Source organism: Falco naumanni, chromosome 13, assembly GCF_017639655.2.
Source record: "Falco naumanni isolate bFalNau1 chromosome 13, bFalNau1.pat, whole genome shotgun sequence".
Classification (NCBI taxonomy): domain Eukaryota; kingdom Metazoa; phylum Chordata; class Aves; order Falconiformes; family Falconidae; genus Falco; species Falco naumanni.
In genome coordinates, this window is record NC_054066.1 from 711,016 (window position 1) to 735,276 (window position 24,261).

The following is a 24,261-nucleotide window of genomic DNA, read 5'->3' on the forward strand; positions in this document are numbered from 1 at the left end:
CCTGAAATTATTGGGGGAGGGGGGGCGGACACGGGGGGGGGACGCGAACACGGGGGGGGTAGGGTTGCCCCCCCCCCCTTCCTCTTGGTGGGGGGACTGCGGCGGCCGCGAGTGCGGCCGGTTCAGCACCACGGACAGAGGCGGGGGTGGGGGTCGCAGCACCGCAGGGGTTAACCCCCCCCCCCCCGGGGTGGGGCCGGCCGCCCCCCCATGCCCCCCCCCCCCCCCCCCCCCCCCCCCCCCCCCCCCCCCCCCCCCTGCTTCCCCCCCCCCCCCCCCCCCCCGGACGTTTGGGTCCCCCCGGCAGGGCAGGGCGGGGCGGGGCTGGGGGCGGGGCGTTCCCGGGGGTCCCGCACGGCGGAGGATGGCGGCGGGCGGCTGAGGGGGGGGGGGGGGGCTGCGGGCACCGGGGGCGCGGGGGGGGGGGGGGGGGGCGGACCCCCCCCCGCACCGGCAGCGCCATGGATGATTCGGGTGTGATTCGCCGGCGGCGGCTGCAGGTAGCGGGGGTGGGAAATCGGTACCGGGGGGAACGCGTCGGTGCCGGGGGGACTGTCGGTAACTCGGGGGCGGGGATGTCGGTACTGGGGCGGGGGTCGGTACCGGGGAGGGGGTGCACAGGGCAGGGCCGGGCGGGGGGGTGCTGCAGGGCCGGGGGGGGGTCCGGGGCAGCCGGATCTGGGGGGGCATCAGACATGAGGCGGGGGGGGGATGGAGCCAGCACCTGTCTTGCCCCCAAGGCCCGGGGGGCGCTGCCGCCGGGGGGTTGGGGGGGGAGTCCGTGCCGCCCCCCACCCCCTGCCCCGTTTTGCAGAAGGAGCTGCCGCTACCTCGGAAAAGCAGCAGGTGAGGACCCCCCCGCGCCCCCCCCCTCCTTGCCCCCGGCCCCGCCCCGGCCCCGCCCCGGCCCCGCCCATTGCAGCCGCCGCCGCCGTGTTCCTCTCCCCCCCCCCTCCCCCCCCCCGCCGAGGCGCCGCCGCCGCCCCGGAGCCCCCGGCTCCCCCCGGCTCTCGCCCCCCCCCCTACCCCCGATGCCGATCCTGGTGGGCAGCAGCATGTTCCGCCGCACCAAGAGGTAACCGTGGCCGTGGCCTTCCTCCCTGCACCATCCTCATCGTCGGCCTCCGTTCCTTCCCTGTCCTCCTTACCCAGACATCCCCCCTCCATCCTCATCCCCAGCCTTCACCCCCTCCATCTTCATCCTCATCCCCCCTCCATCCTCATCCCCAGCCTTCATCCCCCTCCATCTTCATCCTCATCCCCCTTCCATCCTCATCCCCAGCCTTCATCCCCCTCCATCTTCATCCTCATCCCCCCTCCATCCTCATCCCAAGCATTCATCCCCCTCCATCTTCATCCTCATCCCCCCTCCATCCTCATCCCCAGCCTTCATCCCCCTCCATCTTCGTCCTCATCCCCCTTCCATCCTCATCCCCAGCCTTCATCCCCCTCCATCTTCTTCCTCATCCCCCTTCCATCCTCATCCCCAGCCTTCATCCTCCTCCATCTTCATCCTCATCCCCCTTCCATCCTCATCCCCAGCCTTCATCCCCATCCATCTTCATCCTCATCCCCCCTCCATCCTCATCCTTATCACTCCTTCATCCTTGTCCTCTCATCTTCATCCTCACCCTTCATCTCCTCCATCCTCCTTCATCCCCAGCCCTCCTTCCTCATCCTCCCCTTTCATCCTCCATGCCCAGCCCCATGATCCCCCACCATGGACAGAGTCCCCCTGCCCCCTCCCATCCCTGCACCCACTTGGGGGGGGGGGGGGGCTATGAGTGCCCCCCCGGGAGTACCTTTAAGTGTGGTAAGAGCATTTGGGTGCGAGGACATGCGTTGGGGGGGTGGGGTTCCAGCCCCTCTCCCACGACCCCCATGACCCCCCCAGCTGCCGCACAAGCAACCGGAAGAGCCTGATCCTGACCAGCACCTCCCCCACCCTCCCGCGACCCCACTCACCTCTGCCTGGACATATCGGTGAGACACGCATCCCCCCCGGTGCCCTCCAGCCCCCCCCCCACACTGTCCCAAATTTCCCCCACTGTTCCCAGTCCCCTCCCAAGGCCATGGGACCCCCCAAATCCCCCGGAGACCCCCCAAGGTGCCTGTAAGCACCCAGGGATCCATAGCCCCCCCCCCCCTGCAAGGCCCCGCCCAAACTGCTGTCACCCCAAGGGACCCATTGCCCCTCTCAGGCCGCACGACCCCCTCCCCCCCAGACACACATGGAGACCCCCCCAGGGACTCATAGGCCCTCCCCAGGCCCAGTTGCCCCCCCCCCCCCAACCCCTAAACCCCCCCTCCAGCCCCTGGAGTCCCCCCTTTTCCCCTGGGGGGGTGTGAGCGGGTGACATCCATTTAGCCCTGGTGTGGGTGGGGTCTGGCAGGGTGGGGGTGTCAGGGTAGGGTGGAGGTGACGTCACCCTCATGTTGTGTCCCCCCCCCCCCCCCCCCCCGGTGTTTCCCCCCACCCCTCACAGGCAGCAGCCCCCTGGACAGTCCCCGCAACTTCTCGCCCAGCAACCCAGCCCACTTCTCCTTTGCCTCCTCCCGCCGGTAAGGGGGCTCACACGGCCTGGGGGGGCACCCACAGGGATGGGTGGTGATGGGGGGGGGTATCCAGGTGCCTGGGACCCCTGACACCCTGTGCTCCCCCCACCACAGTGCTGATGGGCGCCGATGGTCACTGGCCTCGCTGCCTTCCTCTGGCTATGGCACCAACACCCCCAGCTCCACCGTCTCGGTGAGTCGGGGGTCTCAGAGCCCACCCCCCATCTCCAGGGGACACACATAGGTGCCCCCCCCCCTCCCATGGTGGGGAGGTGGCTGAGGGGGGTGGTCGCTGTGGGTGGTGGTCAGGGGTCTAGCTGGCTGGTTGTGGGGTTAGAGTGGGTCCCACGGATGGGGGTATGTGTGGGGTGGGGTCAGTGGGTGGCCAGTGGTCCCCATGGGGTGTCATGGGGGGGTGTCCATGGGGGTCAGTGGCTACTGTGGGTGGCTATAGGTCTTTGGGGGGGATCCCCTGGGGGTCCGGAGGTGTTTATGGTGGGTCCATGGGGTTCAGCAGGTCACTGTGGGTGGCAGTAGGTCCTGGTGGGGGTGGTCCACTGGTGGGGGGTCCGTGAGGGGTCCATGGGGGTCATTGGGTTGCTGTGGGTGGCGATGGGTCCTGGCAGGGTGCAGGGGGGGGGGGTGTCCCTGGGGGTGGCAGGGGTCCGCGGGGTCGGAGGGGTGACGCGGGCGCGCAGTCCTCGTGCTCGTCGCAGGAGCGCCTGCACCAGCTGCCGGCGCAGCCAACGCCGGAGGAGCTGCGCTTCCTCTCCCGCCACTTTGGCAGCTCCGAGAGCCTGGCCGAGGAGGATGGGGGGGCCCGGGGGGGGCCGACCCCGCGGCCCCGCTCCCGCAGCCTCAGGTAGGGCTGGGACCCTGCAGGGGGGCTGGAGACCCCAATCGCCTGGGGGTGGATCAGGGGTTTGGGGGTCCCATGGGGGAATTGGGGCACCAGGAGGATGGGGGTCACCATGGGGTTGGACCAAGGCACACCAAGGCTTTGGGGACACCTTAGGGCTGGGGGGGGGGTGGGCAGGGCTTTGGGGGCACTGTAGGGGTGGGGACACCATGAATCTGGGGTGTCCCAGAGCCGGGGGGGGACCACGAGGGCACCATGGGGCGGGGGACATCAGGATGGCAGGGACACTCTGGCCATGGGACATCAAGGAGGTGGGATGGGGACACTGTCGGGCTGCCATGGAGGAATGCTGGGGGTCACACAGGTGCCAGCGGTGGGGGGAACGCTGGGGGAGAAGCACTGTGGGTCTCCTGGGTGCCACCAGTGCCCTCCCCTCACAGTCCCGGGCGCTCACCCTCATCCCACGACAACGAGATCGTGATGATGAACCATGTCTACAAGGAGCGGTTCCCCAAGGTAGGGCTGGGGGGGTGGGTGGGGCTGGGGGCAATGTGGGGAGCTGGGGGCAGACATGGGGTCTTGGGGGAGGCTTGGGGGGTGGCTATAGGGGTTGGGGCATTATGGAACAGCTCTGGGGGGGTGTCAGGCAGCTAATGGGTGCTGGAGGATATAGGGTCTGGGGGGGTCCTGGTATGGTTATGGGTGCCTTGGGGGGCGCGTGTTATCTATAAGGGATCGGGGGGGCTCTGAGGTTGCTGGAGGGGAGGAGTGACAGCTCTGCGGTGGTTGTGGGGCACTTGAGAGGGTTTGGGGTCCTGGGGGGACCTTAGGGGGTCTGTGGGGGTGTCGGGAGCTGTAGGCAGCCAATCTCGGGTCCCGCAGGCGACGGCACAGATGGAGGAGCGGCTGGAGGAGTTCGTGCGGGGCTGCGGCCCCGGGGGGGACGCCGCTGGCCGATGGCGCCCTCAGCTTCATCCAGCACCAGCTGGTCGAGCTGGCGCGTGACTGCTTGGCCAAGGCCCGGCATGGCCTCATCACCGCTGGCTACTTCTATGAGCTGCAAGAGAACATGGAGCGCCTGCTGCAGGACGTGAGCCATAGCACCCAACGGGACCCAATGGGACCCCAGGGCCCCCAACGGGACTCAACAGGCACCCAACGGGACCCAACGGGACCCCAGGGCCCCCAACGGGACTCAACAGGCACCCAACGGGACCCAACAGGACCCAATGGGACCCCAGGGCCCCCAACGGGACTCAACAGGCACCCAACGGGACCCAACGGGACCCAATGGGACCCCAGGGCCCCCAACGGGACTCAACAGGCACCCAATGGGACCCAACGGGACCCAATGGGACCCAAGGGCACCCAACAGGGCCCAGTGGAACCCAATGGCACCCAGCAGGGTCCAACAGGACCCAATGGGACCCAACAGGGGCCAATAGGACCCAGTGGGACCCAATGGCACCCAGCAGGTTCCAACAGGACCCAATGGGACCCAACAGGGCCCAACAAGACCCAATGGTACCCAATGGTACCCAGTGAAGCCCAGAGAGGCTCAGTGACACCCAACAGGGACCCAAGGGACCTAACAGTCCCAGTGGCACCCAATGGGTCCCAGCAACACCCAGTAGGTCCCGATGGGGCCCGATGGCACCCTTGACACCTAATGGGGGCCCACCAGGGCCATACAGCACCCAATGGGAGCCCTCAGCACCCAAGGGCACCCATTGGGACCCAACAGGACCCCAGGGACCCAGTGAGACCCTGCTGAATCCAATGAGACCCAAGGGGACCCCCCAGTGTGCAAGGGATTCCCCACAACCCCATGTAAGTCCCCTGGGGAACCCCTGACCCCCGTCCCTTCAACGTCCCCCCTAGGCCTATGAGCGCTCAGAGTCGGAGGAGGTGGCCTTCATCACCCAGCTGGTGAAGAAGCTCCTCATCATCATCTCCCGCCCCGCCCGGCTGCTGGAGTGCCTGGTGAGTCCCCCTGGGACCCCCTCCCCCGGGCACCCAGGCATCCGGGCCCTGTGCAGCGCCCCCAGCATCCCCCCCCATCCCATTTTGCACCATCCCAACTGTCCAATCAGACGAAGCCCTTCCGGTCACCCTGACAACGCCCTGGCCAATCCCTGCACACAGCCAATGAGGAAGCAGGGCTGTTGTTGCCATGGTGACAGCCATGTTGCCCGGGGCAGTGCCACGGCAATAGCGCATCCTGGGGACCACCGAGACAAAGAGGGGGTGGGGGGACCGGGGCGGGGGGGGGGGGGGGGATGGGGGGACGGGGGACAGGGACGACAACATGACGACACACAGTGGGGCACACGCGTGTGCCCCTGCCCATGACAGCGCATGCAGGCACGTGTGCTCACCCACATGCTCTGTGCGTTGGTACAGGCATGTGTTTGGGCTCAAACGCACCTGTGCATGCGTGTCCTAGTGCACACGTGTGCGCGCACACACATGCGCTCACACTCTCGAACATGCTCTCACGCATGTGCAGACCTATGCGCACCCGCACATGTGTCCCCCCCCCACCCCGCTGTCTGCTGGAGCATTGCACCATGGTGGTGCGTGTCCCTGCGTGCACACGTGTGACGATGCGTGTCCCCCCTGCACACGCGTGCCGGGGCGTGTCGGCACAGGAATTCGACCCAGCCGAGTTCTACCAGCTGCTGGCAGCAGCGGAGGGCCAGGCCCGCGAGGGGCTGCTAAAGGCCGACATCCCCCGCTACATCATCGGCCAGCTGGGGCTGGCACGGGACCCCTTCCCCGGTATATGCGTGTGCGAGTGGCCACAGGGCGGGCATGGGATTTGCACACACCTGTAGGGGCATGCACTCACGTATGGGAGCGTGCAAGGGGCACGCACATGTGTTGGAGCATGCACATGTGGGGCTTTGTATGGGAGGGTGTGTGCATGGAGGGTGTGTGGGGTCTGCACACGTGTGTGGGAGCATGCAAGGGGCAGGTACATGTGTGTGGGAGTGCGCAAGGGGCAGGCACATGTGTGCAAGGGGCATGCATGTGCATGTGGGAGCGTGTATGCATGAGGCCTTGCACGGGAGGGTGTGGGCACGGGGTGGTATGGGGTCTGCACATGCATGTGAGAGCACGCAAGAGGCATGTATGTGCGTGTGGGAGCGTGCAAGGGGGGTGCCTGCATGGGTCACATGGAGCTTGCTCACGGGGGATGCGCAGGGGTGTGGGAGTGTGCATGGCGGGTACATGCATGCCATGTGGTACACTGGGGGTGCACATGCGTGGCACCCCGTGTCCCCGCACATGTGTGACACCCCATGTCCCCACAGATGTGGTGCACCTGGAGGAGCCCGACAGTGGCGGGAGCAACACGCCGGATCTCGAGGAGGGGGCTGAGGTGGGGGCCGGGCCAGGGTCCCTGCACCCCTCCCTGTGTCGCCCCGTGTTCCCCCATGTCCCTGTGTCCCCCCAGGGCCGCAGCACCGTCCCCAGAGCCAAGAAGCCACCGGGTGAAGGCGACTTTGAGACCATCAAACTCATCAGCAACGGTGCCTACGGGTGAGCGGCTGTGGACCCCAGGGTCCCTGGCGGGGATGGGGTCCCTGGGTGGGGGACGTCCCCGTGGGGGGTCCGCGGCGCAGCGTGACATAGGGCTGTGCTGGCAGGGCGGTGTACCTGGTGCGGCACACGGCCACGCGCCAGCGCTTCGCCATGAAGAAGATCAACAAGCAGAACCTGCTGCTGCGCAACCAGGTGGAGCAGGCGTTCGTGGAGCGCGACATCCTCACCTTCGCTGAGAACCCCTTCGTCGTGAGCATGTTCTGCTCCTTCCAGACCCGCCGCCACCTCTGCATGGTCATGGAGTACGTTGAAGGTGGGCCGACGGGGTGTCGCGATACAGGGATGCATGTCGCGATATGGCGTGGTGTTGTGATAGGTGGTGGGGTGTTGCGATAGAGAGCTGGGCGTTTTGGTGTGGCTCTGGGCATCGCAATACAGGTCTGAGTGCCACAGCACAGGCCTGGACATCACGATAGTGAGCTGGATGTTGTGATATAGGGCTGGCTGTTGTGATATGGGTCTGGCCATCACAGTACAGGTCTGGGCATCGTGATAGAGAGCTGAGCATCATGATAGAGTGCTGGGTGTTGTGGTATGGGTCTGGGCATCACAGTACAGGTCTGGGCATCGTGATAGAGAGCTGAGCATCATGATAGAGGGCTGGGTGTTGTGGTATGGGTCTGGGCATCACGATACAGGTCTAGGTGCCACAATACAGGCACAGGCATCGTGATAGAAGGCTGGTGTTGTGATATGGGCTGGGCATCGTGGTGGTACACTGTGGAGCTGGGCATCACAGTACAGGGCTGTGTGTCATGATATGGGGCCAGGTATCACAACACGGAGCTGGGCATTGAGATACAGGGCTGAGTGGTGCAATGTGGGGTGTTCTGGGTCACGACAGGGTGGTTTGTGTCACGACAGGGTGGTTTGTGTCACACCGGGGTGTTTTCACATCCCGGCATGGTGCTTTATGTCTGGGTGAGCGCCTCGTGTCCTGCTGGGACGTGCTGGGTGGTGGCAGGTGATGCTGTGATGTGCCCTGCTGGGTCCTCCCCGTGTCCCTCTTGTGTCCCTCTCCCATCACTCCCATGTCCCTCCATGTCCCTGTGTCCCCCTTTGTCACTCTATGTTCCTCCCATGTCCCCCCACGTCCCTCTGTGTCCCTCCTACATCCCTCTTGCCCTCTTGTGTTCCCCCATGTCCCTCCTGTCCTTCTGTGTCCCCCTTTGTCCCTGCATCCCTCCCATGTCCCTCCTGTGTCCCCTGTACCCTGCTGTGTCCCTCCGTATCCCCCTGTCTCCCTCCCATGTCACCCCTGCTCTCCTGCGTCCCTCTGTGTCCCCCCCTGCCCTTCTGTGTCCCCCCCCACGTCCCTCTGTGTCCCCCCCATGTCCCTTTGTGTCCCTTCTGTGTCCCTCCTGTGTCACCCCTGCCCTGCCATGTCCCTCTGTGTCCCTGCCATGTCCCCCCGTGTCCCTCTGTATTCCCCTGTGTCCCTCCCACATCCCTCCCACGTCCCCCCGTGTCCCCCCGTGTCCCTCTGTATTCCCCTGTGTCCCTCCTATGTCCCTCCCACATCCCTCCCACGTCCCCCCGTGTCCCCCCGTGTCCCTCTGTATTCCCCTGTGTCCCTCCTGTGTCCCTCCCACATCCCTCCCATGTCCCCCCGTGTCCCCCCGTGTCCCTCTGTATTCCCCTGTGTCCCTCCTATGTCCCTCCCACATCCCTCCCACGTCCCCCCATGTCCCCCCCGTGTCCCTCTGTATTCCCCTGTGTCCCTCCTGTGTCCCTCCCACATCCCTCCCACGTCCCCCCGTGTCCCCCCGTGTCCCTCTGTATTCCCCTGTGTCCCTCCTATGTCCCTCCCACATCCCTCCCACGTCCCCCCGTGTCCCCCCGTGTCCCTCTGTATTCCCCTGTGTCTCTCCTATGTCCCTCCCACATCCCTCCCACGTCCCCCCATGTCCCCCCGTGTCCCTCTGTATTCCCCTGTGTCCCTCCTGTGTCCCTCCCACATCCCTCCCATGTCCCCCCGTGTCCCCCCGTGTCCCTCTGTATTCCCCTGTGTCCCTCCTATGTCCCTCCCACATCCCTCCCACGTCCCCCCCATGTCCCCCCGTGTCCCTCTGTATTCCCCTGTGTCCCTCCTGTGTCCCTCCCACATCCCTCCCATGTCCCCCCGTGTCCCCCCGTGTCCCTCTGTATTCCCCTGTGTCCCTCCCACATCCCTCCCACGTCCCCCCGTGTCCCCCCGTGTCCCTCTGTATTCCCCTGTGTCCCTCCTATGTCCCTCCCACATCCCTCCCACGTCCCCCCGTGTCCCCCCGTGTCCCTCTGTATTCCCCTGTGTCCCTCCTATGTCCCTCCCACATCCCTCCCACGTCCCCCCATGTCCCCCCGTGTCCCTCTGTATTCCCCTGTGTCCCTCCTATGTCCCTCCCACATCCCTCCCACGTCCCCCCATGTCCCCTCGTGTCCCCCGGAAGGTGGGGACTGTGCCACGCTGCTGAAGCACATCGGGGCGCTGCCGCTGGAGCTGGCTCGGCTTTACTTCGCCGAGACTGTCCTGGCCCTCGAGTACCTGCACAACTACGGCATCGTCCACCGCGACCTCAAGCCTGACAAGTACGGGGGGAGCGAGGGGAGGGGGGCCGGGGGGGGGGTCCCGTCCACCTGGGTCCCCACCGGACGCCCGGGTCCCTGCAGCCTGTTGATCACCTCGCTGGGCCACGTGAAGCTGACGGACTTCGGGCTCTCCAAGATGGGGCTGATGAGCCTCACCACCAACCTCTACGAGGGCCACATGGAGAAGGACGCCCGGGAGTTCCGTGACAAGCAGGTGGGTGAGGCTGGTGGGGCGTGGCTGGGCGTGGCTGGTGGGGTGTGGTAGGGCGTGGCTGACACGCCCCCTCCCCGCAGGTGTGTGGTACTCCCGAGTACATCGCACCCGAGGTGATCCTGCGGCAGGGCTACGGGAAGCCGGTGGACTGGTGGGCCATGGGCATCGTCCTCTACGAGTTCTTGGTGGGCTGTGTCCCCTTCTTCGGGGACACCCCGGAGGAACTCTTTGGGCAGGTCATCTCGGGTACGGAGGGGGACACGGTGGGGGACACGGTGGGGGACACAGGGGAGGTCATCTCGGGTACATGGAGGGGACACAGGGCAGGTCATCTCCGGTACAGGGGGGAGACATGGTGGGGGACACAGGGGAGGTCATCTCAGGTACGTTGGGGTCACAGGGAGAACATATTGACTAAGGGAGGGACATGGAGGGGACACAGGGGAGGTCATCTTGGCTACGGGGGGACACAGGGAGGTCATCTTGGCTAAGGAGGCACGTGGTGGGGGACACTAAAAAGGACATTTTAGGTATGGGGGGGTCATGGGGACATGGGGAAAATCATCTTGAGTACAGGGATGGGGACACAGGGGGAACGAGGACACGGGGGAAACGGGGACACATGGGGACATGGGGCAGGTCATCTCAGGTACAGAGGGGGAGATGGTGGGGGACACAGGGACTTCTTGGGTGTGGGGACAGGGACATGGGGGAGACATGGGGGGACATTTCTGGGATGGGGACACAAGGAAGACACGGGGGACATGGGGACACAGGACAGGACACCTCAGGTAGGGGGACAGGGACACAGAGGAACAGAGGGGGACATGGTGGGGGGGACACAGAGCAGGTCATCTCAGATCAGGGGACGCAGGAGGACATGGGGGGGTGGAGTAGGTCACCTTGGGGACATGAGGACAGGGCAGGTCATCCCTCGTACAGGGCCGTGATGGGGCTGGCAGCCGGGTCCCTGCACTCACGCGTGTCTCCCCCCCCCATGCCCCCTCGTGTCCCCTCCGTGTCTGTGTCCTCCCCCCAGACGAGATCCTGTGGCCAGAGGGGGACGAGGCGCTGCCCCCCGACGCCCAGCACCTCATCTCCTGCCTCCTGCAGCCAGACCCCCTGCGACGCCTGGGGGCCGGTGAGACGCCCCCCACCCCCCAGCCCCCCCCCCCCCCGCGGGTGCCGTCCCCTCTGACCCCCTCCCCATCCCTGCAGGGGGGGCGCAGGAGGTGAAGGCTCACGGCTTCTTTGCGGCGCTGGACTGGACGGGGCTGCTGCGGCAGAAAGCCGAGTTCGTGCCGCACCTGGAGTCTGAGGAGGACACCAGCTACTTCGACAGTGAGGGACCCCTGGACCCCCCCCCTCAGCGCCCCCCTCCCCCCCCCCCCAGCGCCCCCCTCCCCCCCCCCCAGCACCCCCCGCAGGAACCCCTCGGAACCCCTCCAGGACACCAACCCTGGGACCACCCAGGAGGCCCCCCCAACCAAGGGACACCCCACCTGGCACCCCCGGGAACACCTTGGGACCCCTCTGGGACCCCCACCCTGACACCACCCCGTGAACCTCCCCCGGAGACCCCCCGGGACCACACACGACCCCTCCCAAGGGACACATTCCCTGGAACACCTCGGGACCCCTCCAGGACAGCCTGACCCCTCTTAGGGGACACCCCCTTGCTCCCCCAGACCCCCCCCCCCCCCCAGCCCCAGACCCCCCCCTCAGGGAAACCTCTACCCCCTTCATGCTCCCAGGGACCCCCCACAGCCCCCCCTGCAGTGGGCCCAATCTACAGGTCCCTCACCCCTGGGGGTCACCCTATGGGACTCCCCCCCTGTGCTCCCCCCCCCCCCCGACCCCCGTGCCCCCCCCCCCAGCACGCTCGGACCGTTACCCCCACATCACCTCCTACGAGGACGAGGACACGACAGAGGATGAGCCTGTGGAGATCCGGCAGTTCTCATCGTGCTCCCCCCGCTTCAGCAAGGTGGGGGGGGGGTGTCCAGGGGGGACACACAAGGACCGGGCGGGGGGGGGGGGGGGATGGGCAGAGGGTCTGGGAGGGCGCAAGGGGTCCAGGGGGGCACAGGGACTGGGAGAGGGGGGGACAGGGGAGACCAGGCTGTGGGGGGCAGGGGGTACGGGGAGACACACGCAGGGTGTGGGTGCCGGTGGGTGCCGGTAGGTGCCGGTGGGTGCTGTCCGGTGCCGGTGGGTGTCCACGGGTGCCACTGGGTGTCCACGGGTGCCGCTGGGTGCCACCGCGCAGGTGTACAGCAGCCTGGAGCAGCTCTCGCAGCAGCAGCAGCAGGAGCCGAAGGCACCCAAGGGGCGTCCGCGTGGTGACGAGGGGCGACGCGACGGCTTCGCCCGTGACCGCAGCTGGCGTACGGCCTCACCCGAGCTGTGAGCACCCACTGCGTCCCTGGGGGGGGGAGGGGGTGTCACCCTGGGGGGGGGGGTGTCACCCTGGGGGGCGGGGGGTGTCACCCTGGGGGGGGGGGTGTCACCCTGGGGGGGGGGGGTGTCATCCTGGGGTCTGCCTGGATGCCTGGGTACCTAGATGGGGGGTGTAGTGGTCAGACACCCCCCCCCCCCCTCAAACACCTGCCTCCCCCCAGGAAGCGCCCACCGGCAGCGGCGGGTCCCCCCCCCGAGGGTGAGGGGAGCCCCCCCCTGGGCGCCCGTCGCCGCTTCTCAGCGCTGCTGGAACCCGGGCGCCCCGGGCCCCCCCCCGAGGAGCGGCCAGTCCCCCGCAATGGGCCCACCCCCCGCGATGCACCCACAGATGGGGCCAGCGAGGAGCCAGGTCAGTGCTGGGTGCTGGGGTCTTTTTGGGGGGGGGGGGGTGGGTGTCCCCCAGAGCTGGGGTCTCACCAGCCCGTGCCTAACCCCGCCAGGGGAGCGAGTGCCGCGGGCTGGGGAGCTGCCCCCTGCCAGGGCTGAGCTGGGTCTGCGGCGGCCACGGCACCCAGGGGTGGCCCCTGAGGGCGGGGGGTGACAAGCGCAGCCCCCGCGGCCCCGGGAAAGTCACCAAGTCAGCGTCGGCCACCGCCCTCTCTGTCATCATCCCCAGCGGTGGGTGTCACCTCCGGGACCCCAGACCCCCTGGGAACCTATAGCCCCCCCTGCCCCAGGATCCCAGACCCAACCTCAGGACCCCAGACCCCTCCCGGGACCCTAACCCACCCCAGGCCCCCAGTATCCCCTCAGGACCTCCCCCCACCTTGGTAGACAGCCTGGACGCCTGTGTCCCCGTGAGCAGCAGGGGTCCCCAGGGGTGGTAGGGGTCTCCTGCTGTCCAGATCCCTGAGATTGAGTGTGAGGGGTGGCAGGGGGCTCCGTGAACACCTGGGTCCCAAGTGCGGGGTGGGTCCCTGGTCACGTGAGTCCCTCGGGTGGGGAGTCCCTGGACACGTGGGTTCATTGTGTGTGAAGGTCCCCTGGTCACTTGGGTCCCCATGGGTGGGGGGGTGCCTGGTCACCCGGGTCCCTTGGGTGGGGGCCCCTGTCCCCGGGTTGGTGAGCATGGTGCCAGCAAGGGGTGGCAGTGGGTCCCCCGATCACCTGGGTCCCTTGGGGGGGGGGGGGGCCCTGGTCACCTGGGTCTCCTGGGTGGTGGGGTCCCTGGACCCCTGGGTCCCCTGGCAGGGGTCCCTGTCACCCGGATACCTTGGGGGGGAGGGCCTGGTCCTCTGGGTCCCCTGGGTGGCGCCCTGGGTCACCTGGGTGGGGAGGTCCCTGGTCCCCTGGGTCCCCTGGTGGGGGTCCCTGTGGCCCTGGGTGCGCATGGTGCCAGCTGGGCGTGCAGGGGAGGCGCCTGGCTCCTCGCCCCTGGGCAGCCCCATGTCCCCCCGGTCACTGTCCTCGGACCCCTCGTCGCGGGACTCGTCCCCGGGCCGGGAGCTGGCCCCGGCAGTGGCTGCCCCCCGCTCCCCCATTGCCATCCCCCGCCCTGGCAAGAAGTTTGGCTTCACCCTCCGTGCCATCCGCGTCTACCTGGGGGACAGTGACATCTACAGTGTCCACCATGTAGTCTGGGTCAGCGGGGGGGGGGGGGGGGACGACACGGGGCGGCAGGGAGGGACATGAGATGTGGGGGGACATGGGGGTTGCAGGGTGAGATGGGGACACAGAGTGGGGGGGGGGGGGGACATGGGGATGTGGAGGGATGGAGGGGTACATGGAGGGGGACATGGGGACACAAGGGGTCTGGGGGTAACACGAAGATGTGAGGGGACATGGAGGGCTGGGGTGTGACGGGGCTGTGGGAGGACATGGGGGGTCACGGAGTGATGGGGGTATGGGCAGCTGGGGGGTCACATGGGGCCATGGAGTTACATGGGGATGCAGTAGGTTGAGGGGTCACACGGGGACACGGAGGGACATGGCGGGGGGCACATGGGGGGGTGCTGGGGCGTGGCAGCCCTGATGCATTGTGGGTAATGGTGCCTTGTGGGTGCAGCACGTGGAGGAGGGGGGCCCAGCGCAGGAGGCGGGGCTCTGCGCCGGTGACCTCATCACCCACGTCAACGGGGAGCCTGTCCACGGGCTGGTGCACACCGAGGTCGTCGAGCTCATCCTCAAGGTCAGGGGTCACAAGGGGTCACGGGACCACAGGGGACTCGTGCTCAAAAGGTCATAGAGCTCAGAAGTTGGTGGGGGGTCACAGGTCACAGCTGGGTCATGGGGTTAACAGGAGGTCACAGTGGGGTCATGGGCCATGGGTGGGCTGGGGAGGTGGGGGGCAGGGTGGGGTGGGGCAGGGCGTGGCAGGGCGTGGCGGTGACGCGATGTGTGCAGAGCGGGACGAAGGTGCTGGTGACAACGACGCCACTGGAGAACACGTCGATCCGCCTGGGCCCTGCGCGGCGCCGCAGTGCCCGGGCCAAGATGGCACGAAGGAACCGCCGGGGTGGCGCCGGGGGCGGCCATGAGAGGTGGGGACTGGGAGGGGGAACTGGGTGGGAACTGGGTGGGACTGGGGGGAAACTGGGGGGGGAACTGGGAGGGAACTAGGGGGAGTGTGGGGGGGAACTAGGGGAGGAACTGGGGGAACTGGGGGGGAACTGGGGGTAAGCTGGGAGGGAACAGGGGCAACCGGGGGGGGGAGGAACTAGGTGGGAGTAAGGGGGAACTGGGAGGGAACTGGTGGGCAACTAGGGGGACTGGGAGGAAACTAGGGGAACTGGGAGGGGAGCTGTGGGAACTGGGGGGGAACTGGGAGGAACAGGGAGGTTAACTGAGGGGGAAACTGGGCAGGGACTTGGAGGGGAACTGGGGGAACTGCGTGGGAGCCGGGGGCCCAGGGAGCGGCCCGGTGTGTGCAGACCCCCATGGTGATGGTCCTCCCGGCCGGCAGGCGGCGCAGCGCGCTTTTCCGGCACCTGGCCCGACAGGCCTCGCTGCTGCACACGAGCCGCTCGCTGACGTCACTGAGCCGCTCGCTCTCCTCCTCCGACAGCCTGCCCGCCTCCCCCACCCACGCGCGCGCGCGGGACCCCGCCCTCCCGCCGCGCGCCGCCGAGACGGGTAGGCGGCACCATGGCACGGGGGGCGGGGACAAGGGGAAGGGGCGGGGACAAGGGAAAGGGGTGGGGACACGGACACCGCTATGGCAACGGGGGCGTGGTCACGAGGAAGCGTGGCGAAGGCCAAGGGGCGAGGCCAATGGGATGGGCGGGGCCGAGGCAACGGGGCTGCGCTGGTGGGCGGGGCCGCGGGGCGGAGCTACGGCAGCCGCGAGGGCCGGCGAAGGGACGCGGGAGGCTGGGCGGCCGCTGCCTCGGCCCCGCTAGGCCTGACCTTCGTTCCCCGCAGGGGCCTCCCCGCCCAGCAGCTCTCCGGGCTCCAGCGCTCCGCCGTCCCCGGCGCCGGCCGGGCCCCACCTGCGGCCCAGTTCGCTGCAAGGGCTCTCCCCGAAGCTGCAGCGCCAGTACCGGGCCGCCCGGTGCAAGTCGGCCGGCAGCATCCCTCTCTCGCCGCTGGCCCACACCCCCTCCCCCCCCGCCGCCTCGCCGCCCGCCTTCCCCGCCAAGCTGCACCCGAAAGCGGCCGAGTCCCCCCGCCTGACCCGCCGGGGCCCCCCTGAGAAGGGGGCGGGACCCCCACCCCGCAAGCACGGCCTGGAGGCCGCCCGCAAAGACTTCCCGGCCGAACCGCCGCTACAAAGCCTGGCCGAGTGGGACGGGGAGAGCCCGGCCGAGGGACCGCCCCCCGCGCCCCCTACCCGCCGCCTGGGCCGCCAGGAGCTGCCGTTGCTGCTGGGGGGCCCCCCCGGCGTTGAGGCAGCCCCCCACGGGGGGGAGGAACCCGAGAGACCCCCGCGGGGCCCCCCCAAGGCGCTCAGCCCGGTGCAGGAGCATGAGCAAGCTCGGAGGGGGGGTGGGGGGCCAGTGCCCATCGTGGTGGTGGGACCTGGGGCAGCCCCCGGGGATGGGGACCCTCCCGGGCGCTGAGCTCGACCGCCCCCCCCCCCCCCCACCAGACCCCGCGGCTGTAAATAAGGGGGGGGGGCCCAGGCATGCAGGGTCCCCCCGCCCCACCTCGGCCAGGGACGTGGCTAGCAGCCCCCCCAGCACCTCCCTGCGTATGCAAAGGGTTAATACTGTGACACCCCCCCCCGGTGTGATGTCATCGGACAGGTGCCCCCTGGGTGTCATCCCCACCCTCCCAGTCTCCTGTTTGCCCCCAGCTGTTACCCTGTGATATCACAGCGGTGATGTCACAGGTGGGGTGGAAGGGGAGAGGGCACAGCTCTGATGTCACAGGGGGGACGGGGAGCAGTGACATCACTGTGGCACTGGCCCTTGGGAAGGGAGAGTGATGTCACAGCTGGTGGCATGGGATTGACAATGTCACAGTTACGGTGTTGCTGATGGTGTAAGAGTCATGACGTCACAGCTCTGATGTAACAGGGTGCTGCTGTCTCAGCTCTGATGTAACCAAAGGTGCAGGAATGGTGACGTCACAGCTAAGGTGCCATCGAAGGTGTGGGAATGGTGATGTCACAGCTGTGGTGACAGCGGGGGTTGGGGTGGGTGGGCGGGCAATGATCGGTGCCAGGTGGTGATGTCATTGCCGTGAGGTCACCAGGATGGGGCTGACGCTTTCCAGGTCTGCAGTGATGTCACATGACAGCAGCTGACATCACTTCTAGCCAAAGCAGGTGACATCACCAACCTCCCCGTGACATCATCACACACACACCCCCCACCCCCCCGTTCTCGCTATGCAAACGTCCCCCCCGGGACAGGGGGGCCGGGGCCGGGGGGGCCCCGGGGGCCAATAAAGCCTGTACAGCACCGACCCCCGGCTGCCTCCGTGGGGACGGGAAGGGGGGCTGGGGGACGACACGACATACGTCATCGCGCCGCGGCCGCAGTTTTGGGGACACCCCAACCCCACCCCCCCCCCCGGCCTCCCTGGGTGGCGGGTTCCGCAGCTCTGAGCGCCCGCCCACCCCCCAGCGCCGAACCCAGCCCCGAACCCAGCCCGGGCAGGCGCGGGTTAAAGCCACGCCCCTTCGCCACGCCCCCGCCCCACCTCCGTGACGTCACGGCCCAGGGTTCCTCCGGGTCCGTTCGCCGCCGCTGAGCTCGTACGGTGCGGGGGGGCCGGAATCTGAGGGTGGGGGGGGGTCCCCGGGGAGGCCCGGGGGGGGTGGGGGCATGAGGGCTCTGAGGGTCCCCGGATCAGCTCCCACCCCCCTCCCAGACTCCCCATGGCGCTGCGATTCGCCGCCCCGCTGCTGCGCCTGGCCCGGAGCAGCGTCCGCTGGGGGGGCACGGCTCCCTCTCCGCCGGGTGAGTGAGACCGGGACCCCTACTGCCACCCTTCCCCCCCCCCGGCCGGGTGAGTGGGGCCTGGGGGCGGCAGGATCACCCATCCCCAGCGCCGCCCTCCCCCCCACTAATTGTTGGGGGGTGCGCAGGTGTGGGTCAGCCGTGGGGCTGGTGCTGACCCTCCCCGTGCCCCCCCCCCCAGCCCCAGCCCTCTTCGACTGGCGGGACCCGCTGGGGCTGGAGACGCTGCTGGAGCCCGAGGAGCGGCTGCTGCGCGATGCCCTGCGCAAGTACTGCGAGGAGCGGCTGCTGCCCCGCGTGCTGCACGCCAACCGGCACGAGGGTACCCCCCGACACCCCCCCCCCCCCAAACATCCGGCCCGCCAACCCTGCCACCCCCCCTCATCCCTTGGTGTCCACACCCCAGGGACCCCTAGACCCCTCCACATACTGGTTACCCAGGTAACCCCCCTCCCCAACAAATATCCCCCCGGGCTCGGGGATGCCCCCAGCATGCTAAGATACACCCAGGATCCCACCGGTACCCCTTAATCCTCCCCAGGACCCCCTTAATCCTCCCTAGCGCCCCCTGATAACCCCCCATACCCCTTCATCCACCCCAGCACCCCCCAATACAGCCCGGTACCCCTTAAACCTCCCCAGCACCCCCTGATAACCTCCAAGTACCCCTTAATCCTTCCCAGGACACCCCCTGGACCCCCCTTGTACCCCTTAATCCTCCCCAGCACCCCCGATAACCACCCGTACCCCTTAATCCACCACAGCACCCCCCAATACCCACATGCACCCCTTAATCCACCCCAGCACCCCCAAAATACTCCAATACCCCTTGATCCTCCCCAGTGCCCCCCAATAGCCTCAGTAGCCTTTAACCCCCCAGCACCCCCAAATACCCCTGTACCCCTTAGCCCCCCCCAGTACACCCCAATACACCCAGGACCCCTCCAATACCCCCCGTACCATACCCCTTAGTTCCCCCCAGCACCCTGCTAACAACCCTGTTACCCCTTAATCCTCTCCAGTGCCACCTAAATGCCCCCAGCACCCCCAAAATACGCCCCAGTACCCCTTAATCCCCCCCAGCATCCCCCAGTACCCTCTCTGTACCCCTTAATCCCCCCAGCCCCTCCAGTACCCCCCTTGTACCTCTTAATCCTCCCCAGCACCCCTGGAGCTCCCTCCCTGGGTGGCCAAGGTTGGGGGCAGAGGTGGGGAGAGTCCCCAGCCCCAGCCAGGGGGTGTCCCCACTGCCCCCCACTCAGCTTGGCCACACTCACACCCCACTGTGCCCCCCCCCCCCCCCCCCCGCCCCCTCACCACAGTGTTTGACCGGGAGATCGTGACCGAGCTGGGGGAACTGGGGATGCTGGGCCCCACCATCAAAGGTGAGTGGGGAATAATGGGGGGGCTGGGACACTCCCCCAGAGGGTGGGGGAAGTCTTTGCGGGGGCCATAGGGTCCTTGGTAGAGGGAGCTAGGGTCTCCCTAGGGACAGCAAAGGAGCTGGGGGGGGCTGCAGTGGGTGGGTGCCAGGTGCCAGGGGTCCCCAGGGTGTTATTGGGGAGGGCCATGGGGGGTGTTGGGACCCCTGAGGAGGGGCTGGGGTGCCCGAGGGGTGGCAGGAGGGTTTGGAGGGGCGGGGGGGGGTCAGTGGTTCCCCTTGGGGTGTTGGGGGGGGGGGGCAGGGTCCTCTCATGGTTGGGGGCTGGAGCTGGGCCCGCTGGAGTTGGGGGGCTGGGGGGGGGCCTGTGAGTGACCCCATCCTGGGGGGACAGGGGTGTCCCTGGGGTGACACTGTCCGTGGGATGACATTGTCCTGGGGGGTCTGGGGGTGACACTGTCCCCAGGGTGTGGCTGGGTGTCCATGGGCACCCGTGGGTGCCACCACCCCTGGGGTGCCCATGGGTGACGCTATCCTGGGGTGTCCGTGGGTGTCACTGTCCCGGGATGTCCATGGGTGGCTGTGGGTGACACCATGCCCATGGGTGCCCATGGGTGACGCTGTCCCTGGGGTGCCCATGGGTGCCCCCCCCCCTCCCCCCCAGGATACGGCTGCGCAGGCACCACAGCAGTGGGCTACGGGCTGGTGGCGCGGGAGCTGGAGCGTGTGGACAGCAGCTACCGCTCGGTGCTGAGCGTCCAGTCCTCCCTTGTCATGTACCCCATCCTGGCCTACGGGACCCCTGCCCAGCGGGACCGCTTCCTGCCCCCTCTGGGTGAGACCCCCACGGGGGGCACATGGTGGGGAGGGCTGTGGGGCAGGAGGGGGCTGTGGGTCAAGTGGGGTACTGTTGGGCAGGTGGGGGGGGGCTACGAGGCAGGAGAGGGGGGCTGTGGGTCAAGTGAGGTGGGGCTGTGGGACAGGAGGGGGGGGCTGTGGGTCAAGTGGGGTGGTCTGTGGGGCAGGATGGGGGGCTGTGGGGCAGGAGAGGAGTCTATGGGGCGGGGGGGGGGGGGTCTGTAGGGCAGGAGGGGGGGGTCTGTAGGGCAGGAGGGGGGGGCATGGCGTCCCCCTGACTGCCTTCTATGGGGGGAGCTGCTGACAGAGCCCAACCACAGGAGCGACCTGGGCTGGGTGGGCCATGGGGCAGGTGGGGGCAGCCATGGGGCAGGCAAGGGGAGCCATGGGGGTCCCAAGGCCCCCCCTGATGCCCCCCACCAGCGCGGGGGGAGCTGCTGGGGTGCTTCGGGCTGACTGAGCCCAACCACGGGAGCGATCCGGGGCGCATGGAGACGCGGGCGCGCTACAACCCTGGCACCAAGACCTACACGCTGCGGGGCACCAAGACCTGGTGAGCCCCACACCAGGGGGATGGGGGACCCCCCTGACTCCCCCAGACCCCCACCCTGACCCCCTCCCCAGGATCACCAATGCGCCGGCAGCCGACCTGTGTGTGGTGTGGGCGGTGTGCGAGGAGGATGGGCGGGTGCGGGGGTTCCTGATCGAGCGGGGGACACCCGGCCTCAGCACCCCGAAAATCGAGGGCAAATTCTCGCTCCGCGCCTCTGTCACTGGCATGATCGTGATGGAGGACGTAAAGGTGCCAGAGGAAAACCTCCTGCCCAACGCTGTTGGCTTGGCAGTAAGCAAGGGGGGTGGCACTGGCGGGGGCTCCTGCTGCTGGATGGGGACCCCAGTGACGCCCACTCACCCTAGGGCCCCTTCGGTTGCCTGACCCAAGCCCGTTACGGCATCGCCTGGGGTGCACTGGGTGCCGCCGAGGCCTGCCTGGAGACGGCACGGCAGTACGTCCTCGAGAGGTAATGCAGGGGCAGCGTGGTGCCCCCCTGGGGCAGGGAGGGGGGTTCCTGCCTGCCTCACAGCCTCCCCTCCGCCACAGGAACCAGTTTGGGGGTCCGCTGGCACGCAACCAACTGGTGCAGAAGAAGCTGGCGGACATGGTGACAGAGATCGCCCTGGGGCTGCAGGCCTGCCTGCGCCTTGGCCGCCTCAAGGACGAGGGAAGGTGGGTACCACAACTGGAGCCACGGCAGAGGGGACACCTGGAGCTGCTGCTGGTGGTGGCACAAGGGTGCCAGCGTCACCATCCCTGTCCCCACAGGGCGGCCCCTGAGATGGTGTCGATGCTGAAGCGTAACTCATGTGGGAAGGCACTGGCCATCGCCAGGGAGGCACGGGATATGCTGGGGGGCAATGGCGTGTGCGATGAGTACCATGTCATCCGGCACCTGATGAATCTGGAGGCCGTCAACACCTATGAAGGTACCACCACACCGGTATGGGTATGGGGGGGTACGTGGGATCCCGCCGTTGCCACCAGGCACCCCTCAAGACCTAGCTGCTTGCTTGCTTGCCCACAGGCACCCATGACATCCATGCGCTAATCCTGGGCCGAGCCATCACCGGCATCCAGTCCTTCAGCCCTGGCAAGCCACCGGCACCGCGGGGCTAACGGGAGGGACACGGCACCCGGCACCACACCAACGGCATGTGGCTGCGGCGCTCTGTGGCGTGACTGGTCTTACACAGCTGCCAGCGGGGCCAGGATGTCACCCGCGGGGAAAGGACATGAGGAGATGGCGCCAATGACCAGATTTGGTGTCACCAATGGAACAATGTGTCACCAAACCGACCCACAGTTGCTGATGGGACTCGGTGTCACCGATGAGACCCAGCAGCTTGGTTGTGCTGGGCTTTGCTGCAGAGCCTCTTGGCCAGCGAACTGCCTTGGTGCCTTTGCCGTCCTCGCGGACACTCACCAATAAATGGTGGAAAAGCCACCCTGTGCCTGCCAGCCAGCCTGGTCAGCGTTAGTTAAGCCTCCAGGACACAGTTCCATCACCTGCTCCAGCGCGCAGCAGGGTTTGCCTCTGTGAGCAGGCAGTGGAGCCGTATCAGCCCCCCCTGGATTTGGCCTTTGGGTTTTTTTCCTTTTTATTCATGTCAAACCTGAACACTTAACACCAATGGAAAAGCCCTTTTGGGCCAAAATCCCCTTTTGCTGCTCGCAGCCGCCTTGGTGCAGCAGCAACACACACACTTGCGAGGCAGGTGGGCTTCCGCAGGGGTGTCCTGCGGATTTGGGGGAGGCCCTTGCAGCTTTGGGGTCCTGCTCACGTCTCGGGCTGCAGACAGAGGTCACGGTAGGCAGCCTCCACGGTGCGGCAGACCTGCCGGAGCTCGGTCTCAGCCTGCCCTACCCGCTCCATCACCTCCTCCAGCTCCTGCAGCCGCTCCTGGATCAGCTCGTTGTGGAGGCCGTAGAGGTGGAAGAGCTGCTCCTCCAGCTGCTCCGCCAGGCCAGAGACCTGCCGCGCCGGGGCGGAAAAGGCGGGGGGGTTGGGGTGGGGGGTGGAGAAATGGCTCTTGCCAGGGTGCAGGAGTGGGCAGCGCTGCTGGCACAGCCAGCGCCCGACTGCTGTCCCCTGGAGGGCTGATGGCAGCTGCGGCTGTCCCAGGCTGGCACAGCTCCCGGCCTGGCTTGGCTGCTGCTGCTGCCAGCTGCACCCACAGTAGCCGAAGCGCCGGCCGCAGTAGCCACTGAGCACCAGGTCACCATGGGCCGCAGCTGCCAAGGCTGGGCTGCCATCTGCACATGGGCCTGCGGGAGCACCCCCTCCCGCCCTGCCGACGTGGCCCACCCCGGCTGCAGGGACACCGGTGGGAGCAAAGTCCGGTGTGGTGTGCAGCCAGGCGAGGACACTGAGGGCAGCCAGCGGCTGCACAGGCATGGGGGAGCCACTGGCATCCCCTCTGCTCCCCAAAGCGGGGCCGGAGGCAGCTGCGGCCACCCCCAAAGGGGCTGGGGGCACTCCCCCCGCCATGGCAGTGAGCACCGGTGCATACAGCACACCAGGCTCTGCAGCTGGCGCCAGTCGCCCTATGAGAGGCTGCTTGCACCACGCTCCCTCCCTGTGGCACCTTGTCTCACTGCCCCCCAGCCTGCCACTAATTCGGGCGGAATAATGCAATTAAACACGTCAAGCAGAGACCGCATGGCCGCGCAGCCTTGCTCGGCAGCTAGGAGCTGGCATCGGTCGTCAGCATCTCCTTGCCCACTGCTCCCCCTGTGCTTGCAGGCCCCCTGCCACTCCCCGTCCCCCACCTTCAGCAGCAGGCTCTCCCTGAAGCTGCTCATCATGGTGTGGTCCTCTTTGCGGCTGTCGTTCACCTTGTCGATCAGCTGCTGTGCACGCTGCTGCAGGCCCCCAATGCTGGCATCCAGCGATGTGAAATACCGGGAGGCCTGGCCATCCAGTGCTGCTTCTGTGCCGGGCTGGGTAGCCATGGGCTGCGCCTCCATCCTCGGCCAAAACACAGCACCCACACATCAGGGGCACGAACCCCACAGGGCTGGCTCAGGGGTCGCTGGCTCGGTCGATCACATTAATTGGGAAACGTTGGGGATCCCGTTGAGGAAGGTGGTGGCCCGTGGACAAGCAGATGCATGTGTCACCCTGGACACCCCTATGGGGGCTGTCACTCCCATATGTGCTTTCTTCTCTACTTTAGGTTAAAATTGTGAGGTATCAGAGGATGGAAAACATGTTACCTGTCAGGGTCCTCGCGGGGGGGCTCATCCCTGCCCAAGCCAGCAAAGAACAGGCTGTCACCTGCCTCTGGCTCTGGCTCAGGGCCCTCACCCTCCTTCCGTGACATGGGGGACAGGCAGCTCTCAGAGGCTGGGGCCCTCAGGGCCCACGTTGGGCTGCAATAACGCTGGTCCCAGGGGGGCTTCCACCGCCGGCACTGGGGAGCCGGGGGGCAGCTGTGGAGCGGGGCCCGGGGCCCGGCGGCAGCCGGAGCCCAGCAGGGACAGACGAGACCCAGGACCCCCTCACAGCCCTGAGGGGACACGGTGGGCGAGGTCTGGCACGTGACAGGCACCTACACCAGCCAATCGGCGCCCGCCTGCACCGGAGACTAGCCAATGAAAAGCTACGTGGAAAAAAGCGGGAAGAGCTGGTCTGGGCGCTGAGGAGAAGGAGCCGCCATGACGCCGGGGACAGTAAGACCGAGGTGCACCGGGCGGGGGGGCGCCGTCAGCGGCCGGGGGAGGCCGGGTGAAAAGCGGGTAGCCGCCCTGGGGTGGGCCGGGCTCCCCGGCGGCGCGGTGTTGGGGCCGCGGGGCCGGCAGCCTGTGGGCACAGGCACCCCATTACCCTCCCACCGCCCCCCCCCCCCCCCC

The 24,261-nt window shown here is 67.7% G+C and overlaps 3 protein-coding genes across 5 annotated transcripts; 2 read left to right on the top strand and 1 right to left on the bottom strand.

Moving 5' to 3' along the window:
• The first annotated feature begins 348 nt into the window (after positions 1 to 348).
• Positions 349 to 17,114, top strand: MAST1 (microtubule associated serine/threonine kinase 1). The gene is given in 28 exon segments (XM_040613540.1): positions 349 to 500; positions 815 to 846; positions 1,895 to 1,983; positions 2,487 to 2,562; positions 2,671 to 2,749; positions 3,255 to 3,418; positions 3,856 to 3,931; positions 4,298 to 4,356; positions 4,358 to 4,505; positions 5,297 to 5,398; positions 6,067 to 6,196; positions 6,733 to 6,800; positions 6,876 to 6,961; positions 7,069 to 7,277; positions 9,454 to 9,592; positions 9,674 to 9,806; positions 9,887 to 10,052; positions 10,846 to 10,947; positions 11,025 to 11,147; positions 11,684 to 11,793; positions 12,076 to 12,212; positions 12,428 to 12,626; positions 12,707 to 12,884; positions 13,618 to 13,847; positions 14,272 to 14,394; positions 14,610 to 14,746; positions 15,169 to 15,338; positions 15,627 to 17,114. Coding segments are annotated over 28 exon segments (3,942 nt in total). The 5' UTR covers positions 349 to 461; the 3' UTR covers positions 16,265 to 17,114.
• A 178-nt stretch (positions 17,115 to 17,292) lies between these two features.
• Positions 17,293 to 21,867, top strand: GCDH (glutaryl-CoA dehydrogenase). Of its 3 annotated transcripts, none has more exons than XM_040613289.1 (11): positions 17,293 to 17,406; positions 17,523 to 17,611; positions 17,793 to 17,933; positions 18,934 to 18,996; positions 19,657 to 19,827; positions 20,274 to 20,403; positions 20,475 to 20,694; positions 20,769 to 20,872; positions 20,953 to 21,078; positions 21,175 to 21,335; positions 21,434 to 21,867. In XM_040613289.1, the coding sequence occupies exons 2-11, from the start codon at positions 17,530 to 17,532 to the stop codon at positions 21,523 to 21,525; spliced, it is 1,290 nt and encodes a 429-aa protein (XP_040469223.1). In that variant the 5' UTR covers positions 17,293 to 17,406; positions 17,523 to 17,529; the 3' UTR covers positions 21,526 to 21,867. The 3 variants fall into 3 exon arrangements, with proteins under 3 accessions (XP_040469223.1, XP_040469222.1, XP_040469221.1); XM_040613288.1 differs by having other exon boundaries at positions 17,329 to 17,411; XM_040613287.1 differs by lacking the exon at positions 17,293 to 17,406 and having other exon boundaries at positions 17,458 to 17,660.
• Positions 21,868 to 21,982: 115 nt separating this feature from the next.
• SYCE2 (synaptonemal complex central element protein 2) lies at positions 21,983 to 24,241 on the bottom strand. The gene is made up of 3 exons (XM_040613290.1): positions 23,626 to 24,241; positions 23,179 to 23,383; positions 21,983 to 22,381 (listed from the first exon to the last, which is right to left on the bottom strand). The coding sequence occupies exons 1-3, from the start codon at positions 23,730 to 23,732 to the stop codon at positions 22,187 to 22,189; spliced, it is 507 nt and encodes a 168-aa protein (XP_040469224.1). The 5' UTR covers positions 23,733 to 24,241; the 3' UTR covers positions 21,983 to 22,186.
• Between the last annotated feature and the right edge of the window lie 20 nt (positions 24,242 to 24,261).